General features: G+C 51.9%; 1 protein-coding gene across 4 annotated transcripts in view; it reads left to right on the top strand.

Annotated features, from left to right (window-relative positions):
• Nucleotides 1-19,978, top strand: part of EVC (EvC ciliary complex subunit 1) — a 104,946-nt gene that overhangs the window by 82,934 nt on the left and 2,034 nt on the right. For 2 of the 4 annotated variants that reach the window (XM_019963082.2, XM_019963083.2), the window contains exons 14-20: nt 354-564; nt 2,226-2,432; nt 7,918-8,062; nt 11,095-11,206; nt 17,197-17,323; nt 18,360-18,453; nt 19,503-19,614. In XM_019963082.2, the coding sequence (XP_019818641.2) occupies nt 354-564; nt 2,226-2,432; nt 7,918-8,062; nt 11,095-11,206; nt 17,197-17,323; nt 18,360-18,453; nt 19,503-19,614 (1,008 nt within the window). Of the gene's footprint in view, nt 1-353; nt 565-2,225; nt 2,433-7,917; nt 8,063-11,094; nt 11,207-17,196; nt 17,324-18,359; nt 18,454-19,499; nt 19,615-19,978 lie in introns of all 4 variants that reach the window. The other 2 variants (XM_019963081.2, XM_019963080.2) reach the window with 1 other exon arrangement.

Raw genomic sequence — 19,978 nt, 5'->3', positions numbered from 1 at the left:
CCAGTTTAAGTACAAAGAGAAGGAAGTACAAAGGAAAACCATGTCCCACTCAAGGCAGTCAGGCAGGAGGAGTTACCCCTTACTTGTGGTTAAGTGGGCCTTTTCGTCTCTTCACACCTTCAACTGATTGGACAAGGCCCACCCACTTTAGGGAGAACCATCTGCTTTACTCATTTATTCAAATATTAATCTCATCCAGAAACACCCTCACAGCAGCTCTCAGAATGATATTGGATCAGCTGTCCATTCAGCCCATGGCCCAGCCAAGCTCACACATAAAATTAACCACCACACTCTGTTGCTAGGAACACTCACCCCCCCCCGCCCTAACCTCCTCCCCACTGTCTCCAAAGGTCCACTCAGTGCATCCTGCAGGGGCACGGACTGCTCCTGCATTCAGCTCTCCGGAGGCTGGCTCTCCGCGGCAGTGCCATCACCACCCTGGCCCAGATGAGGCTGTCCGGGAAGAAAAGCCTTCTCCAGGAGCTGCGGGAGCAACACGCCCTGGAGCAGGGCTCCTCCCAGTGTCTGGATGAGCACCAGTGGCAACTGCTCAGAGCCCTGGTAAGACCGTGCCTCAGCCCCTGCCCCACCCAGAGCAGGAGTACCGCTTCCTTGGCTTCCAGGTTCCAGTCTGGTTTAGTCAAAGCCCCAATCCTGGGGACTTCTCTGGCTAAGATTCCTTGCTCCCAGTGCAGCAGGGGCCTAGGTTCAATCCCTGGTCGGGGAACCAGATCTCACATGCTGCAAGTAAGAGTTTGCATGCTGCAACTGAGAGAAAAAACCAAAGATCTTGCGTGCCTCAGCTAAAAATATCCTGCAAGCTGCAATGAAAATTGAGGCTCCTGTGTGCCACAGTTGGGACCTGGTACAGCCAAATAATTAAATGAGTGCTTAGTTGCTTAGTCATGTCCGACTCTTTGTGACCCCTTAGACTGTGGCCCACCAGGCTTCTCTGTCCATGGGATTTTTCAGGCAAGAATACTGCAGTGGGTTGCCATTTTCCTCCTCCAGGGAATCTTCCTGACCCAGGGATCGAACCCACTCTCCTATGTCTCCCGCATTGCAGGCAGGTTCTTTACCCACTGAGCCATCAGGGAAGCCCCCAAGTAAATAAATAAATTAAAAAAAAATCAACCCTGCTCCCATATTGTTGTGGGTGGGGACAATGGCACAATAGGTACCCCTGCTGAGGGCACCCAGTATGCCCAAAGCTTGCAGTGTATATGATAATGACAATTATACTAAAGTTGCATAAGAAGTCAGAACACAGATAGGTGCAGTCATCATCAGGGGTTGAGAGAAGAGGGCTCTGTGGTCTCTTTTAAGGTCTTCACAAATCTAAAGAAAGACTGTAAATTGCAGGGCTGGGATTTAAACCCAGACAGGCTGACTCCAGGACTGCTATAGCCACTGAGCTGTATGAGCAGCTGATGTTTTCTGACCTATGAGTGAGGGACAAGCTCACCGTCTCTTTTTCTTGGCCCTGGAAGACTTGGTGGGAAGCAGGCAGCACTTCCTGCCCTACCTCCGACTCCCCAGCCTCCTTCTCCAACCCCTATTCCTTCAAGAGACGGACTTCTCACAGCCCCTATATTGGCTTCCATGATGTCCCAGACTACTCTCAGACTCAGATGTGACTGAAGAACCTCTCTGCTGTGTGACTTTTAGAAAGTTGCTCAGCGTCTCTGCTCCTCTGTGTCCTCATCACTCCTAGTGATCAGGTCTCAAAGTGTTTGGGGTGATCAAGTAAGTTCTTGTACATGTAAAGAGCCACGGATGGCACTGGGCACACTGTTGGTGCTCAATAAATGCCCAAAGGGATCGTCAAGATCCCCAGGCTCATCCACTGTGTACAAGTTTTTGCCAGGCCAGAGGTGCCCACTCCTACCCTTCTCCAACCTTTCTGGGACCCCAGGCAGGGCCAACCCCACCTCCTGGTTTGGTCCTAACCAGAGCATCCATTGACTTCCCTGGAGCTCAAACGGTAAAGGTGATGCAGGAGACCAGGGTTCAGTCCCTGGCTCAGGAAGATCCTCTGGAGCAGGGAATGGCAACCCACTCCAGTATTCTTGCTTAGAGAATTCCATGGACAGAGAAGCCTGGCAGGCTACAGTTCATGGGGTCGCCAAGAGTCAGACACGATTGAGTGGCTAACACACATGCACAGAGCATCCATGCAGGCGACAGGGGTCTCCAGTCTTCTCCCCGCCCGACTTTTCCAGGAGGCGCGCGTGCTGGAGGAGACCGGCAGGCTGGAGGAGGAGGCGCAGCAGACGCGCCTGCAGCTTCAGCAGCAGCTCCTGGCCGAGGCCCAGGAAGTCGGGCAGCTCCTGCAGCAGCACACGGAGCACGCCATCGGGCAGGCGCTGCTGGGCCACGCGCGGAACACAGCCTCCAGGAGCCGGGCCAAGGACACAGATGACTTCAAGGTGCGGGGCCGCCCCAGCCCCCAGGGAGCCCAGGGGACCAGAGGCGGGGGTCAGGGGTGAACGAGAGAAGGGATTTGAGCAGAGCAGCAGCTGGGCCTGCCCAGGAGCCTTGAGACCTGCAGAGCTCTTTGCCTCTGAGCCGCCTTTTCCCCTCGCTGTAAGAGGGAACGCCTGCCCCGTGGAGCGGTGAGGATTTCCGCCTGCTGCCCAGCCCTGTCTCCCGTCCTTCTGAGCACCAGCTCGGTCCTTGCACCAGCCCAGAGAGGAATGTCATTTCAGCCAGAGCCTCCCAGTGAGTCAGTGGCAGGTAACAGAGTCTGAGCCTAAGTCCCTCCCCCAGGGGCAGGCCCTCCCTGCCCTTGGCCACCTCTGTCGGAACCTGAGCACTGGTGGAGTTGTCCCTGATGGCTGACCATTGCTGCTAACATCAGTCTGACTTGAGTAAGCTGTGGTTGTCTCCTTGCACTGAGTTATGACAAACCACAGGAGTGAAAACCACCTTCGTAAGAAGTGACGTGGGCATCGCCCTTCTAAGTCAGTGGAGGGGTGGGTGGGGCTTTGACTGCCTCATCTCACTGGGCTCTTACCACAGCCCTTGCCTGGAAAGGATAATTTTTCTTCCCATTGTTCAGGTGGGAAGACTGAGGAGTTTCACTGGGCAGAAGACATGCTTAAAGCCCCCCAGCCTCAGTGAGTGGCTGGGACTGGAGGCTGGTCATGTCTGGAATGACCAGCACGTGCTTGGCTTCTCCTTGCCTGCCTCCTCCCTCAAGCTGTAAGAAAAGGCAGGGGACCCCCACATGTTGCAGATCTCAGCAGAGAGAGTCTGTGGCTGGTACCCATGGGAGGTGTTTTAGATTTGGGCTGGCAGCAGACCCATCTGGGATGTGCCAGGACCCTCGAGGGCACTTCCATGAGTCCCTTCATTTACATAAAGTCACTCACCTGCACAGCAGAGAGATTGGCCCCTCAATTCTGAAACACCCCATCTCGTTCCAGATCTTTGGTGTCTGCCACACTTCATCATCCAGACCTCAGGGCTAGTGATGCTGGGAGAGTCTCTTCCCTCTCCTAAAACCTTACAACTCTGACCTAATCAATGGTCATTACGTGAAAACAGAATGAAACATACGTGTGGCATATCTTCTCCTCGGCTTCTCCAAAGGACTCTGAGTCAGGCTTAGATAACGGACCCCCACCAGACACACACCCACCAGAAAGAACGTGGGCCCGGTGTCTGGAAGGATGTTCTTTGCTGGACCTCTGTTCACAGGGCCCCTCGGCCTCGGGCCCTGCGGCAGGTGCTGGGACAGAGGAGCCAGGTGGCAGTGTTCCTGCCTTCAGGGAGCTTATCATCTACTGGGAGAGGACACGCTAACTTGAGAAGTTGTGCTGGATGGGAGCTGAGATGCAGGCAGCGCCGAGGGGGATCGAGAGAGGGCTGAAACATTGGACATTCTAGAGCAAGTGTATTTGCTGACTTGAGTGGTACACCAGCCGGAAAAACTGGGGAGGAGGAGAGGAGGGTGGCCAGGACGGAGGCCCTGGAGAAGGGAGGAAGGCTGCAATGCAGAGAGGTGGACACCGCCCCCCTGTGGCAGGAGCCTAGAGGGACAGAAGGTGTGAAGTGCAGGTGGGTTTGCTGACTTGACAGGGAAGAAGAGGGACTTCCTGTCTTCTGCGTTGCTGCTGCTGCTGCTAAGTTGCCTCAGTCGTGTCCGACTCTGTGGGACCCCATAGACGGCAGCCCATCAGGCTCCACCGTCCCTGGGATTCTCCAGGCAAGAACACTGGAGCAGGTTGCCATTTCCTTCTCCAATGCAGGAAAGTGAAAAGTGAAAGTGAAGTCACTCAGTTGTGTCCAACTCTTAGCGACCCCATGGACTGCAGCCTACCAGGCTCCTCTGTCCATGGGATTTTCCAGGCAAGAGTACTGGAGTGGGGTGCCATTGCCTTCTCCCATCTTCTGCATTAAATGTGCTAAATGAAATCCAAGGAAGGCTGTTAGCGGGAGCTCCTGACTGGAAGTGCAAGGCCAGAGCTCAGAGTCCTTGGGGGTGGAGTCAGATGTGAATGTTGGATGGAGAGGGAGAGAGAAGTGGCCACAGTAAGGGAAGAGCAGGACTTAGGGGTGAGGAGACGGACTCTCATCTCCTCTGCATCCCGAGCTGCAGCCCTCCTCACCTCCACGGCTTCCATCCACGCCAGCACGTCAGGGTATATTTCTCAGCCCTACGAACATAATGAATCACTCAACAATAATGAATGGGCATTTTTTTTCTTGCCCAGAGCTTGAAGCCATTCAGTAAATGTTTGCTGAAATGGTGAATCGAACCTGACCTTTGCCCATCATCTCATAAGGTAAAAGGTGATGACTTTACAAGTGCCCAACCATGTCCCCAGTGATAGGGCATCCCAGCATTTCTTCTCTGTTCTGCTTTGGGTCCAAAGGTGTGTCATTGAGGACTGTGTATAACTGCAAGTGACAGAAATCTGTGCTTAAGTAAATGGAAGTTACTGATCTCACATAACAAGAAATGTGGTGGTTCCAGGCTGGCACAGAGGATCAATGATGTGACCAAGGACCAACCTCTTTCTGATCCATCATTATTGGTGTTGGTTTTGTTGCCTCATGGTCTCAAAATGGCTGCTGCTGCTCCATACATCAGGCTGTGTCCTGGCCAGAAGAGGGAAACACAAAGTCTATCACCCTCACCAAGGCTTTGCTTAATGTTGGGAAAAGGGAGGCCCTCAACAGACTCTCTCTAACATTGCATCTCACTGGTCAGGACTGGGTCATACACCCAGCGTCAGACCATCCCTGACCAAGGAAAATAACATTATTCAGTTCAGTTCAGTTCAATTGCTCAGTCATGTCCAACTCTTTGCGACCCCATGAATCACAGCATGCCAGGCCTCCCTTTCCATCACCATCTCCCGGAGTTCACTCAAACTCACATCCATCCAGTCAGTGATGCCATCCAGCCATCTCATCCTCTGTCGTCCCCTTCTCCTCCTGCCCCCAATCCCTCCCAGCATCAGAGTCTTTTCCAATGAGTCAGCTCTTCACATAAGGTGACCAAAGTACTGGAGTTTCAGCTTTAGCATCATTCTTTCCAAAGAACACCCAGGGCTGATCTCCTTCAGAATGGACTGGTTGGATCTCCTTGCAATCCAAGGGACTGTCAAGAGTCTTCTCCAACACCACAGTTCAAAAGCATCAATTCTTCGGCGCTCAGCTTTCTTCATAGTCCAACTCTCGCATCTATACATGACTACTGGAAAAACCATAGCCTTGACTAGACGGACCTTTATTGGCAAAGTAATGTCTCTGCTTTTGAATATGCTATCTAGGTTGGTCATAACTTTTCTTCCAAGGAGTAAGTGTCTTTTGATTTCATGGCTGCAGTCACCATCTGCAGTGATTTTGGAGCTCAAAAAAATAAAGTCAGCCACTGTTTCCACTGTTTCCCCATCTATTTCCCATGAAGTGATGGGACCAGATGCCATGATCTTAGTTTTCTGAATGTTGAGCTTTAAGCCAACTTTTTCACTCTCCTCTTTCACTTTCATCAAGAGGCTTTTTAGTTTTTCTTCACTTTGTGCCATAAGGGTGGTGTCATCTGCATATCTGAGGTGATTGATATTTCTCTTGGCAATCTTGATTCCAGCTTGTGCTTCCTCCAGCCCAGCGTTTCTCATGATATACTCTGCATATAAGTTAAATAAGCAGAGTGACAATATACAGCCTTGACGTACTCCTTTTCCTATTTGGAACCAGTCTGTTGTTCCATGTCCAGTTCTAAGTGATTAAGGGGGCACAGGTTCAATCCCTGGTCAGGAAGATCCCACATGCTGCATGGCACAGCAAAAGAAAAAAAAAAGTAGTGCAGATGAGGTAAATGCTATAGAAGTATAGAAGAAGAGTCAGATTATACATGTGATCAAAAATAATGTGATCAAATCCACAGGCAGAAAGAAGCAACATGTGTTTAGGGATATTGTTGTTCAGTCGCTCAGTCATGTGCAATTCTTTGCAACCCCATGGACCGCAACTCCATGGACTGCAACCCCAAGGAACCACGCCAGGCTTCCTTGTCCTTTACCATCTCCTGGAGCTTGCTCAAACTCATGTCCGTTGAGTCGGTGATGCCATCCAGCTATCTCAACCTCTGTCATCCCTTTCTCCTGCCTTCAGTCCTTCCCAGCATCAGGGTCTTTTCCAGTGAGTCAGTTCTTCACATCAGGTGGCCAAAGTATTGGAGCTTTAGCTTCAGCATCAGTCCTTCCAGTGAACATTCAGGGTTGATTTCCTTTAGGGTTGACTGTTTGGTCTTGCAGTCCAAGGGACTCTTAACTGAGCCTTCTCCAACACCACAATTCAAAAGCATCAATTCTTTGGCACTTAGCCTTCGTTATGGTCCAACTCTCACATCCATACATGACTACTGGAAAAACAATAGCTTTGACTGTAGGACCTTTGTTGGCAAAGCAGTGTCTCTGCTCTTTAGTATGCCGTCTAGGTTCATCATGGCTTTTCTTCCAAGGAGCAAACATCTTTTAATTTCATGGCTGCAGTCACCATCTGCAGTGATTTTGGAGCCCAAGAAAATAAAGTCTGTCACTGTTTCCATTGTTTCCCATCTCTGCCATGAAGTGATGGGACCAGATGCCATGATCTTCATTTTTTGAATGTTGAGTTTGAAGCCAGCCTTTTCACTCTCCTCTTTCACTTTTTCAAGAGTCTGTTTAGTTCCTGTTTGCTTTCTGCCATAAGGGTGGTGTCATCTGCATATCTCAGGTTATTGATATTTCTCCCAGAAATCTTGATTCTGGCTTGTACTTAATTCAGCCTGGCATTTCGCATGATGTACTCTGCATATCAGTTAAATAAGCAGGGTGACAATATACAGCCTCGACATACTTCTTTCCCAATATGGAACCAGTCTGTTGTTCCATGTCCAGTTCTAACTGTTGCTTCCTGACCTGCATATAGGTTTCTCAAGAGGCAGGTCAGGTGGTCTGGTACTCCCAATCTCTTTCAGAATTTTCCACAGTTTATTGTGATCCACACAGTCAAAGGCTTTGGCATAGTCAATAAAGCAGAAATAGATAGTTTTCTGGAACTCTCTTACTTTTTCCATGATCCAGCGGATGTTGGCAATTTGATCTCTGGTTCCTCTGCCTTTTCTAAATCCAGCTTGAACATCTGGAAGTTCACAGTTCACATGTTGCGGAAGCCTGGCTTGGAGAATTTTGAGCATTACTTTACTAGTGTGTGAGATGAGTGCAATTGTGCAGTAGTTTGAGCATTCTTTGGCATTAATAATAAGATTATTAATGCTGGTTTAAACCAGCCAGGTGCTCTCTACCTGCTCTGGACCAGCGAAGTTTGGGAGTAAGTGGACTATGGGAGTCAGGACTGTGTTGGCCGTAGCTGGCTCTGTGTGTGCCCTCTACTAAGACTTTCCCCTCCTGCCCACAGAGAACGCTGATGGAAGCAGCCGTGGAGAGTGTCTACGTAACCAGCCCTGGCATCGGCCGGCTTGTGCAGGCATATTACCAGCAGGTTGGGAGGGTCATGCAGGACCACGAGGAGAGAAGGCTGCAGCATCTGAAGACCCTGCAGGGTATGGTGCCCTCCACGAGGAAGCCCTGCCAGCAGCGAGCCAGATGTGCTCTTAGTTGGGGATGGGGTGGGATGTCAGCATTTTCAAATGGTTATTTAAGAGGATTTAATTTTTTTATGTTTTATGTATTTATTTATCCTTGCCTTGTCCCCCAAACCACCTTGAAGCCACCTTGGTTTCCCTGGTGGCTTAGATGGTAAAGAATCTGCCAGCAATGCAGGAGACCTGGGTTCAATCCCTGGTTGGGAAGATCCCCTGGAGAAGGGAGTGGCTACCCACTCCAGTATTCTTGCCTGGAGAATCCCATGGACAGAGGAGCCTGGTGGGCTGCGTTCCATGGGGTCACAAAGAGTCAGACACGACTGAGCAACTAATACTTTCAATGACAATGACTTGTTCCCCAAAGGCTTTTGAAAAAGCACTTAAAGAAACATATCTATAGAGTACAATAGGATTTTATTTTTTAAGTAGGTGAAGCAGGACAAGGAGAGGACAGTGAGATGGAGTTAAGGTTCAGTCATCGTCTGGGACATATGTGAGCACTTTCCTACTTAAGAGGTGACATGCATTTGCCTCTGGGCTTCCTAGTGGCCAAAGAGACGTTCCCTCAATTTAAGCTGTCACAGTGACAATGAGTAAGAACAGGCCAGTGGCCCATATGTGGGCACATTCACCCATGAGAGTCAGTTTTTCCCTGTGGGCTCTCGTAAGAGGCCACCCGGGGGATGGAGCAGACCAGACCCCCAGGGCCAGCAAGAACATCATGGAGTAACAGACAAAAACCAGTTCCTTAAAGTCTCTTGTTGTAATAGTCCTCCCTACACCTGGGGCTTTGGAGCAGGGGAGAATCCCATTTTCTCTGATGGGTTTTTCCTGGATTGTCCACAATCTCTAGACGAAGGACGCGAAGCTGGTCCTGGGAGCAGGTCTCCCATGAATCTTATTTTTCTCAATGAGTTCAGCTGCTGCTTTTTTCCTGCCCTTGCCCTGGGGAACTAGAGCTCTACATTCAAATAAAATCTGGGACCTGCCCAGAAATCTGCCTGCTGGCTACAGATCCTTCCTGATGGTTCTCTCAAGTAAGGGTAGGTCTCCTTTAGCAGGAGGCAGATGTGATTGATCATTCCTGCAGAACATTCAGGAACTGAGGTGTTCACATCCCCTCTCTAAGCCTCAGTTTCCCGACTTGTGGGGCTAGGCTCAGGCTCACCCTTCCTGCATCCTCTTAGCTCTAATTTCCTGCTTCCCTGATACCCCAACTTAGTGAGAGGATTTCTCAACAAATGCCTTGAAATGATGTAACTTGATCACACGAACTCCTTTTTTCATTCAGTCAACTCTTAAGAGTCCTAGAATGCTATGCCCCTGGGGATCATCCAGGATGGACCTTTCTATTAATTCTAGAAAGCTTGGGTCCAGGGAGGTCAGTGGCCTGTTGATATCTCATAGCTCGGTCAGTATGGCAACTGCTGCTGCTGCTGCTGCTAAGTCGCTTCAGTTGTGTCTGACTCTGTGTGACCCCATAGATGGCAGCCCACCAGGCTCCCCCATCCCTGGGATTCTCCAGGCAAGAACACTGGAGTGGGTTGCCATTTCCTTCTCCAGTGCATGAAAGTGAAAAGTGAAAGTGAAGTTGCTCAGTCATGTCCGACCCTCAACGACCCCATGGAGTGCAGCCCACTAGGCTCCCCTGTCCATGGGATTTTCCAGGCAAGAGTACTGGAGTGGGGTGCCATTGCCTTCTCCGGTATGGCAACTAGGTGAGTGTAACTAGATAAATGTAGCAGCTAGCTAAGAATAAGCATGTTCTGAGATGACTAGCCCAGGTGGCGCTAGTGGTAAAGAACCTGCCTGCCAGCACAGGAGACAAAAAAGAGACTTGGGTTTGATCCCTGGGTCAGGAAGATCCCCTGAAGAAGGTCATGGCAACCCACTTGTCTGGTGAATCCCATAGACAGAGGAGCCTGGTGGGCTATGGTCGATGGGGTCACAAGGAGTCAAACACGACCGAGACGACTTAAGACACAGCGTGCACAAGATGACTAGGAAATATGAAATATATATATGATGAAATACGAAAAAATATATATATGAAAAATATATATAAATATATATTGTTATGGCTATGGTCTAATAAGCAGTTAATTCAGGTAGTAGCAAGAATGCAGGAGAAAATAATTTTGATCATCTGTTTCAAAATATACCATTGTTTTAAATAATTAAAAAAAGAAGAGGAAATGTGTTCTGATATATAGACCAGTGCACCTCAGACTCAGAAACCAAACCTCTCAGCTCCTTGGAAAGTACCCGGTTCAGCACCCATGTCTGTAGGACTCACTGCATGCGTACAGCACTTTGTGTAGGTTGGTTTTCTTTCCTGGTGTGGACTTTTAATCATTTTTGGTGGCCTTTTAGTGTTGACCCTTTCTTATTAGGCTTTCCTTTCTCCTGATACTTACAAGAAAGCGGGGCTGAGCAGATGCAGGCAGAGCTGGGGTACTGTCCTCATTGGTGCATGGGGTGTGACGGAAATCATGGCTTCCTCCTGCACACGAAGCCCTTCCCCGGGTGAAGCATGGAGCTGGTAAACAGCACACCTGAGAGCAGGTGTGTCCTGCTCATCTCTGCACCCCAGCGCCTGGCCCCTTCCCAGCACAGTGTGAGTCCTTCAAACACCCACCTCGATCATTGTGTGTTATGTGGGCTTCCCTGGTGGCTCAGCTGGTAAAGAATCTGCCTGCAATGCAGGAGACCCTGGTTCAAATTTCTCGATCAGGAAGATCCCCTGGAGAAGGGATAGGCTACCCACTCTAGTATTCTTGGGCTTCCCTGGTGGCTTAGACAGTAAAGAATCTTCCTGCAATGCAGGAGACCTGGGTTTGATCCCTGGGTTGGGAAGATCCCCTGGAGAAGGAAACAGCTACCCGACTCCTGTATTCTTGCCTGGAGAATTCCAAGGACAGAGGAGCCTGGTGGGCTACAGTCCATGGGTGGTAAAGAGTCAGACAGGAATGTGCGACTTTCACTTTCAGGTGAGAGAATAGAAGATTACAAGCTGCGGAAAAAGCAAGAACTCGCCGATCCTTTGTCTGGGGCCGAGATGGCAGGTGGAGCTCAGGAATCCTCCAGAGCTGTTCACCAGAGGTAAGGCCTCCCCGCTGGCTGAGGGTCCCCACGCAAAGGTCCCAACCCCTGTGCATCGCCTTTGTCTCTAATACACTCTCAGCAGCTGACCTCCCGTTCATTCACCTGTGGGCCTGGGTTTCCTGTCCCATGTGGCAGCCCACAAGCCCCCGTCTGGTTCCCCTCTAACTCGCAGCCCCTGGAAGGGACTTTGGCAGAAGGGCACAAGTCAAGATGTGCTGAGGGCTTCGTCCCAAGGTTGGAGTGGTCTTCACAGCCCTGATGTGGCATCTCCTCTCTGATCCATGCTTAGCTGAGGCCCCAGGGGCAGGTGAGCCCAGGAAGCATGGTGAGGGGGCAGGGAAAGAGGAGGAGGACTGTTTCCTGCTGCTGCCGTAGCAACGCCCACCCCCGCACCGCCGCTATCACACTCCGTGTTGTCTCAGGGAGCCGAATGTCAGAAGTTAGGCTGATGCTACTGGTTTTCTGGGCCTCCCAGGCCAAAATCAGGGTGTTGCTGGCTGGCCTATCATCAGAGGCTCTGGAAGCTTCCAGGCTTCTTCAGGTGTCAGCGGACTCCAGTTCCTTGTAGAACTGAGGTTCTGTTTCCTTGTGGCTGTTGGCTGGGCCCACCCTGACCTCCCAGTGGCCTCTCTCTGCATCCAGAGATGTGGTCCCTGCATCCAGAACACTAAGTCTTGCCCACACTTGTCATCTCTTCTGCTGCATCTCTCTGACCGCACCTGGAGAAACCTCTGCGTTCACAGACTCCAGTGATTGTTGTTGTTTAGTCGCTCAGTCGTCTGACTCTCTGCGACCCATGGACTATGCAGCCTGCCAGGCTCCTCTGTCCATGGGATTCTCCATGCAAGAATACTGGAGTGGGTTTCCATCTCCTTCTCCAGGGGATCTTCCTGACCTAGGTATTGAACCCAGGTATCCTGAATCACAGGCAGATTCTTTACCACTGAGCCACCAGGGAAGTCCCCCAGTGATTTAGACCCACCTAGATAATCCAGCAGAGAAGGCAACGGCACCCCACTCCAGTACTCTTGCCTGGAAAATAGACGGAGAAGCCTGGTAGGCTGCTGTCCATTGGGGTTGCTAAGAGTCGGACACGACTGAGCAACTTCACTTTCACTTTTCACTTTCATGCATTGGAGAAGGAAATGGCAACCCACTCCAGTGTTCTTGCCTGGAGAATCCCAGGGATGAGAGAGCCTAGTGGGCTGCCGTCTCTGGGGTCGCACAGAGTCAGACATGACTGAAGCGACTTAGCAGCAGCAGCAGCAGCAGCAGATAATCCAAGTTAATGTCCAAATCTTAAAACCAGTAACCTTAATCACCCCAGCAGAGTCCTGATTGCCATGTAACATAACATCTTCACACGTTCCAGGGATTAGGGTGTAGTGGGGGGCGCTGTGTGGCCTACCACTAGGAGGGAAAAGCCAATAAGGCCTGTGACAATGAGGGGTTTCCATGCCAACTGAGGCCCACCCCAATCTGGACCTTCTTATGGACTCAAGGAGATGGGCGTTGAGGGAAGGGCATCGAGGGTCATGTATGAGCCTCTAAATCACTGAAACTAAATCACACACCTGCACCCCCACTGGGCTTTGCTTATTTATTTTCCATAAACCCAACAGAGTTGGACCAAGGAGTGGCAGAGGCCCCAACTCTTGGGTCACTGGGGTCAAAGTGGAGCCCTTGGCCCACAAGATGTATAGAACTCAACTTCCAATAATGCCAGCAAGGGGTGAGGAAAACAGGGGACTTGTCTACCAAGTCTGCCAAGCCCCTTCCACGTTGGTTGAGGGTCTGCCCTGGAGGCGTTAATTCTCCAGCGTTCTCAGGCATCCCTGAGCTGGCCAAGCCCCACACCCCATGGTCAGAGGAAGCCCTGAGACCTGGGCAGAGGTGCTCGTAATGAGACATTGGCATGCATGGAAACTGTCCCCTGAAGGGCAGCCAACCACCACGTAGGCTGAAGGGATGTGGGCTTAGCACCAGCATGTCCCCATAAGCACATACTTAGGTCCTGAGGTAGGCACGGGGGACAGTGCTTCCCACCTGAGAGCTCAGAGCCTAGAGGGAGAGATGGACAAATTAAAAAGAAAACAAGTCGGCACAGGCGCTGTGATGAGGGAGGGGGCATTGCGGGACCGCAGCGGGGATGGGGCTCCCTTGTCTAAGGAGAGGCATCTCGCCAGCTGGAAGTAGCAGCAGGACCACCGCTCTCCAGGATGGAGGAAAGTGAGCTACATCCTGGGCCACCGAGTAAATCCCAGCCCTTCTCTGATGCTCCTTTAAGAAGCAGGATCCGCAAGGTCCCCCAGGTCAGACTGAGTCCAGCTTCCCCTCCGTAAATCCTCTGGCCATGAGCTGCTGCTGCTGCTAAGTCACTTCAGTCGTGTCCGACTCTGTGCGACCCCAGAGACAGTAGCCCACCAGGCTCCCCCGTCCCTGGGACTCTCCAGGCAAGAACGCTGGAGTGGGTTGCCATTTCCTTCTCCAGTGCATAAAAGTGAAAAGTGAAAGTGAAGTCGCTGAGTCGTGTCCGACCTTTAGCATGAGCAGTGGTCAGCAAATGCCCTGCCATTGGGTTGAGGCTGGGACTCACTCTGACTGTTGGCACAGTCTTCAAACTACAGTCCAGCAGTTCTCAGATTTGGGGGCATCTGTCTCTCGTGGCTTTGTGCTGAACATGCTGGTTGCACCCCTGGACACCCAGACTCAGGGACTTGGAGCAGGGCCCAAACATCTGAATTGCTAACACTCTCCAGTCCTTTGTGATCCCAGGGCTCCACTTTGACCCCAGTGACCCAAGAGCAGGGGCCTTAGCCACCACCTGGTCCAACCCTGCTGGGTTTATGGAAAATAAAGAAGCAAAGCCCAGCGGGGGTGCGGGTCTCACTGATCTTAGAGACTCATATATGACCGTCAGTGCTCTTCCCTCCATGCCCATCTCCTTGAATTCATAAGTGCAGTTTCTAGTGAAAGTCAGCCAGAGCTCCTAGGGACAGAGCAGCGTGCTGATGACAGATACCGATTTTAAAAAGGATATGAGAATAAGCACGCACATGAAGCACTTCTCAGTCAGATGGTAAATTTCACACTTCTTCTCTGGTGAGGGGTGGGATTGTAAGCGAGCCCACCTAGGGATACCAGGTGATACTTAGCGGCCCCTCCCACCCTTTACGCCCCGGGCCCCAGGTTCCCCATCTGTAAAACAGCGTTGCCATAGCACCTATTACTACAGACGTATAACTGTCAGATAAGCCATGCAAAGCCTGCAAAACTCTCACGCTGAGGCCGGCACGTGGCAGGGCACCAATGTCCATCACTGCTGTCAGCACCGTCTTGGCAGAGACGTTGGCACTGCACGTGGTGCAATGTGAAATTCAAACAGTTCTGGAATCAGAACTCTTTCAAATGGATATTTTTGAAGTATCCATTCCCGTAGTCGCATTTGTGTCCACATAAGGCATCCACGAGCTGATGCACTCAACCAGGTGACCCTGTCCTCAGCCGGCTCTCTCGTCTTAGGTCCTCGTCACTCCCCTCCTGGTTTGGAGCTGCAGCCTCTGCCCAGACCCCCACTCAGCCTTCCTGCTTTCTATGCTGCAGCCACGGCATCGCATGAAACACCAGACAGCCGTGTCTCAGATTCTCCCAGACCCTTGAGACTGCAGGGTCTTGCGTGGCTCCCCAGCTCTTGAGACTGAAGCCCTGCCCTAACCAGGGGACACAGGCCCTTCCTGGGCAGTCCTGTCACTTCCCAGCGTTCCCAAGAGCCAGGTCCATGGGGGAGATGAAAAGTCAGCTGGATGACAGTCGAGAGTGACCAGGACTAGGGACAAGATGCGTGTGGGACTGAGGCTGCTCACAGAAAGAAGCCACCTGGCCTCTGTAGCGGGCTGAACAGGGGTCCCCAAAAGTGAGGTGAACATCGCTCAGTCGTGTCCAACTCTTTGTGACCCCATGAACTATACAGTCCATGGAATTCTCCAGGCCAGAATACTGGAGTTGGTAGCCCTTCCCTTCTCCGGGGGATCTTCCCAACCCAGGGATCAAACCCAGGTCTCCTGCATTGCTTTACCAGCTGAGCCACCAGGAAAACCCAAGAATACTAGAGTGGGCACCTATCCCTTTTCCAGCAGATCTTCCCGACTCAGCAATCAGCGGATTCTTTACCAGCTGAGCTACCAGGGAAGCCAAAAGGTCCATGTCCTAAGCTCTGGAATCCATAGATGCTAAGTCACTTCAGTCATGTCCAACTCTTTGTGAACCCATGGACTGTAGCCCGCCAGGTCCCTCTGTCCAGGGGATTCTCCAGGAAAGAATACTGGAGTGGGTTGCCATGCCCTCCTCCAGGGGAATCTTCCTGACCCAGGGATTGAACCTGCATCTCTTACGCCTGCTGCGTTGGCAGGTGGACCCATACATGTGACTTTATTTGGGAAAAGGATCATTGCAGATGTCATTTATGTTAAAGATCTTGAGATGAGGCCATCACCCTGGCTGATGGCCAGGGAAGCAGGGGGACATCTGACCACACATGGAGGAGATGATGTGACAACAGAGGCAGAGACTGGAGTGATGCAGCCACAAGCCAAGGGGTGCCGGCAGGCACCTGAAGAGGCAGGGAACAGGTTCACCTCTAGAACCTCCTACGGAGCACAGCCTTGCCAACTCCTTAACTGAAGATTTCTGGACTCTTCCATGAGAGAGGATAGATGTGTTAGAAGCCTCCTAGTTTGGGGTCATTTGTTAGAGCAGCCCCAGCGAAGTAATGCAGCCTCTTTGAAGGTGTGAGAGAGACCACACTGCAGAGCACTGACCTCAGCTGCATCATAGTTACTTGTTTGATATCTCTCCCTCCCCTCAGCTCAAAGTAGGGCCCTGTAAGGGCAGAGATTATGAGTCTGCTATTCACAGCTGTGTCTTCAAAAGCCAGCATCACACCTGGAAGTCTAGAAATTCTTCTGTGAATCAATGAATGAGTGGATAGAAGGATGGATGATAGGGTCTTGTAGGATGAATAAGAGTTTACCAGAAAAAGCAAAAAGAGAGGGAAAGATATTACTGGTAGAAAGAAGAGCATGAAGCAAGAGCTGGTGGAATTTCGTGCCTTCAGATACAATCCATGGACAGCTGATGCTAAAGGTGTCTTCTGCCTTCATGTCTAGAAGTTCAGCGCCTTTCAGAAAACCAATCATAACAAGGAAAAGACAACGGCAGAGAACAATTACCGAAAGAGGGTGGGTGGAATTGAATGTTCCCCTTTGCTGAGGACCAGAGGAAGGTCTGCTGAGGAGGGGAGGGAGTCTCTGCTCCTGAAAGGGAGGTGGGGGTGCTGTCTCCAGGTCAGGGACCCTGCTTCAGCCCCAGCTCTGGCCCCTGCCACTGGCAGTAATGAGGCTGTCCTATTCAGGACTTCTCAGACTCTGCCTTCTAGGAAACCCAGCCTTCTGTTTTAGAGGGAGGAGCTCCAGCAATTCTGAAATTTTAAACAAAGACGGGTCCTTTCAGGGCACCATCTCGCCCACTCCCCACCCTCGCCACACCCCGGAATTAAATGGCTTTTCTCCTATGAAGATGCCACTTGCAGCCCGAACTCTGCAGGTGTGGGACTCAGGGTTGCCCCCCTACCCTCCACCCCGGCCCTCTGAGCTTCTCCCGAGCTCTTCTCCTCTCTGTCCTGTGGATATTACCAAACCACCCTGAAGATCAAGTGAAAAATTTGTGTGTGAGACTCTGTAAACTCCCCAGTGTTCATCGGAGGACATCTGTTTTTCTGATGAGTCAGTCGCGGGGCAGAGGGAGTCGAGAACTGCGTCTCGCATGGCTTCAGTAAATCAAGCCGCGATGGCGGTTATCCCCTGTTCTCCCCAAGGGCTCGGCCATCGGTCATCAGTTCCGCTGATTCAGCAGGTCCTGAGGGCAGGGTCGCGCTGGGTCTGATGAACCCGCCGGCAGGGCAGCGCTGACGGCCGCGTTCCTTCCCGCAGGATGCTGGCGCAGCAGAAAAAGTTCCTGGCTCAGTTCACCACGCACCAGCGGACTCGCCGTGACGCGCGGAAGCGGAAGGCGAGGGTCATGGACCATCTGGAAGCCCAGCTTGAGACCCAGCTACAGGTACAACTTGTGCAAACGCACGTGTGCCATGTGGGCAGTGGTTTACAGGGGAGTGGAAACAGTGAAAAGCCAAGCTCGTGGTCACGTGACCAAGGCACAGGCGCCTTCGTGGGGACCACACACCCTGCGCCGGAGCCCCTCAGCCTCGGCGAGTCTCCTGGGCTAATGACGCATCAGCCTTGCAGCTCGATTATGAACTTCGATTCTGCCTGGGGTCTGCAGCGCCCAGCTTAGAGGCAAGCCCGGACCACTCATCAGCTTTGTCTGTTGAGCTGAAAAGAATGAGCATCTCCCTTGTGTGCCAGTCGCCACCCTGTAGCCCTCTCGGTGTTAAGGCTGACGTTAGCATCATTCAGGCAGTGCTGCTGGGCCCAAGGCTTGCACTTTAGAATATCCAGGATGCTCATATTTCATGATGTAAAGTGAATATTTCATCCCAGAAAAATCTCCTTGGTGTGAGATGATAAGGTATGGCTATAAAGCAAAGCGGCTGCCCTTAAAAAGAAATCAGATATTCCAGAAAGGGAGTGCTGAGCAGTGTTGACCCATCTGAGTATTCACCAGCAGTGTGGCGTAACAACAGTGATATGATAGGGTGGTGACCCCTATTCCCTGAGGGCCTCCTGTAGACAGTCACTGAGGGCCTTAGGTTCATCCACAGCCAATAGTGGGTTACTCTTGGCATTTTACAGATGGGGAAACTGAGGCCCCAAGGGATCAGGCAGAGGGAGGGGTTAGATCCTGGTTCTGTGCTGCCTTCAAGGAGTCCCTCACACCTCAGTATTCTCATCTGTAAAGTGGGACCCACAGCCCAAGTGAGTGAGGATGGACGGCCAGCCGCCCCTGCATTCCATGTGCCTCGGCCACTTCAGGCCTCTCTGGATGCTTCTCAGGGAGACAGAGGATGCTCCACATGGGAATGCTGTCCTATCTCCTGTCCCCACTCTGAGCGCATCCACCTCGATCTGATGGAAGGGGATTTAGAGGCAGAGCATGGCAGAGGGAGGCCCCACTGACCCTCTCTCTTCGCATTCAGGAAGCTGAACAGAACTTCATCTCAGAGCTGGCAGCATTGGCCCGGGTACCTCTTGCCGAAAGCAAACTATTTTCGAGTAAACGTGGGCTCTCAGGTGAGTCATAGGAGGAGGTGCCCTGCAGGCTGGTGAGCAGAAATATAGGTTCTAGACCCCCGGTCTGCCGCTACCGGTGTGTGACCTCAGGCACCACATGCACCCTCTCTGGGCTTGTGTGTCCTGTCTGTAGATGAGCAGGCTCAACTAGGATGCCTGCTGGACCCCTGGCCCTCCAACCTGCTGTAAGTCCACTCAGCAGTCGACTCTCACATCTGACTCCATTTCCCCATCTGTGAAATGGGATTCATTAGTCTTTCTCCCCCTGCCAGTGGAAACCCCAGTGACATCACAGATGGTGCGGCAAGAAGAAAGTGTGTAAAATCACAGAAGGCCAGGGACTTCCCTGGAAGTCCAGTGGTTAAGGCTCTGCACTTCCCAGGCAGGGGGCGTGGGTTCACTCCCTGATTGGGGAACTAAGGTCCCACATGCTGTGTGGAGGAAGGAGGGATATATGTGCTCAGTCATGTCCGACTGTTTGCAACCCTGTTGACTATAGCCCACCAGGCTTCTCTGTCCATAGGGATTCTCTAGGCAAGCATACTGGAGTGGGGTGCCATTCCCTTCTCCAAGGGATCTTTCCCACCTAGGGATCGAACCTGAGTCTCCTGCATTGCAAGCAGATTGTTTACCGTATGAGGCACCAGGGAAGCCCCATGCTGCGAGGCATGGCCAAAAAACAAAACAATATTCAAAAATTTGGGGAAACACTTTAGAAAAAGAGATCACAGGGGGCTATTAAAAGCTGCAGGTTCTCAGGTTCTCACTGCTTCGGGAAGCTGCCAGGCTGGCTGGGTGTGGGATAAACACAGCAGGAGCCTGACTGACTGAGTGTGAATCCCGGCTCAGCCACCTCCCGGCTGCATGGGTTTGGGCAGGCTCTCACCTCCCGCAAGATCTCAGTTTCCTTATGAGTTAAGCAGGTCTAAGAGCAGTAGGTACCAAATGCACTCGGCCCCCAGAGCTTCTCAAAGAGTGCCAGGCTGGGGCAAAGCGAGGCCAAGAGAAACTACCCCAGAGCCAACGTCTGGTTACCGTGTCTTCAGCAGAGAAGCCCCTGAGGACTAAAAGGAAGAAGCCAGCACCCCGAGAGAGAGGGGACACTGGGGGTCCCCAGGATGATGACCCTGCCTCGGGGGGCCCCACGTCAGGATCGCTCAGGTAAAATGGGGCCCTTGTTGGTCTCCTAAACCTGGGCGGGAAAACCGGCATCTCTTGTAGGTGTTGACTCAGGTCCGAGAACTGATGGGTGATGATGGGAAGTGTTGGTGTGACTATTACTGCTGTTGTTAGTGTCCAGTTTGGCTCCATTGGCCATGACCCATCTCTCCAGCCCACCAGCATCCAGCCACAGCAGCCGGCAGTCCCAGGCCTCACCAGGGCCACTGGGTTTAGACACTTCGGGATTGGCGGCAAGGTGGGTCCGGCAAGGACTGGGGCACCGCAGTCCTCTGAGCGTGGGTTTCCTGTTCCTGTGGCTCATGGATGGCCTCCCACCAAGCACAGGGGAGCTAGGAGTTTTGTT

Source organism: Bos indicus, chromosome 6 (assembly GCF_029378745.1).
Source record: "Bos indicus isolate NIAB-ARS_2022 breed Sahiwal x Tharparkar chromosome 6, NIAB-ARS_B.indTharparkar_mat_pri_1.0, whole genome shotgun sequence".
In the NCBI taxonomy this organism is placed as follows: domain Eukaryota; kingdom Metazoa; phylum Chordata; class Mammalia; order Artiodactyla; family Bovidae; genus Bos; species Bos indicus.
Note: the sequence above shows the minus strand (reverse complement) of the source record. Positions and strands in the feature narration are given on the sequence as shown.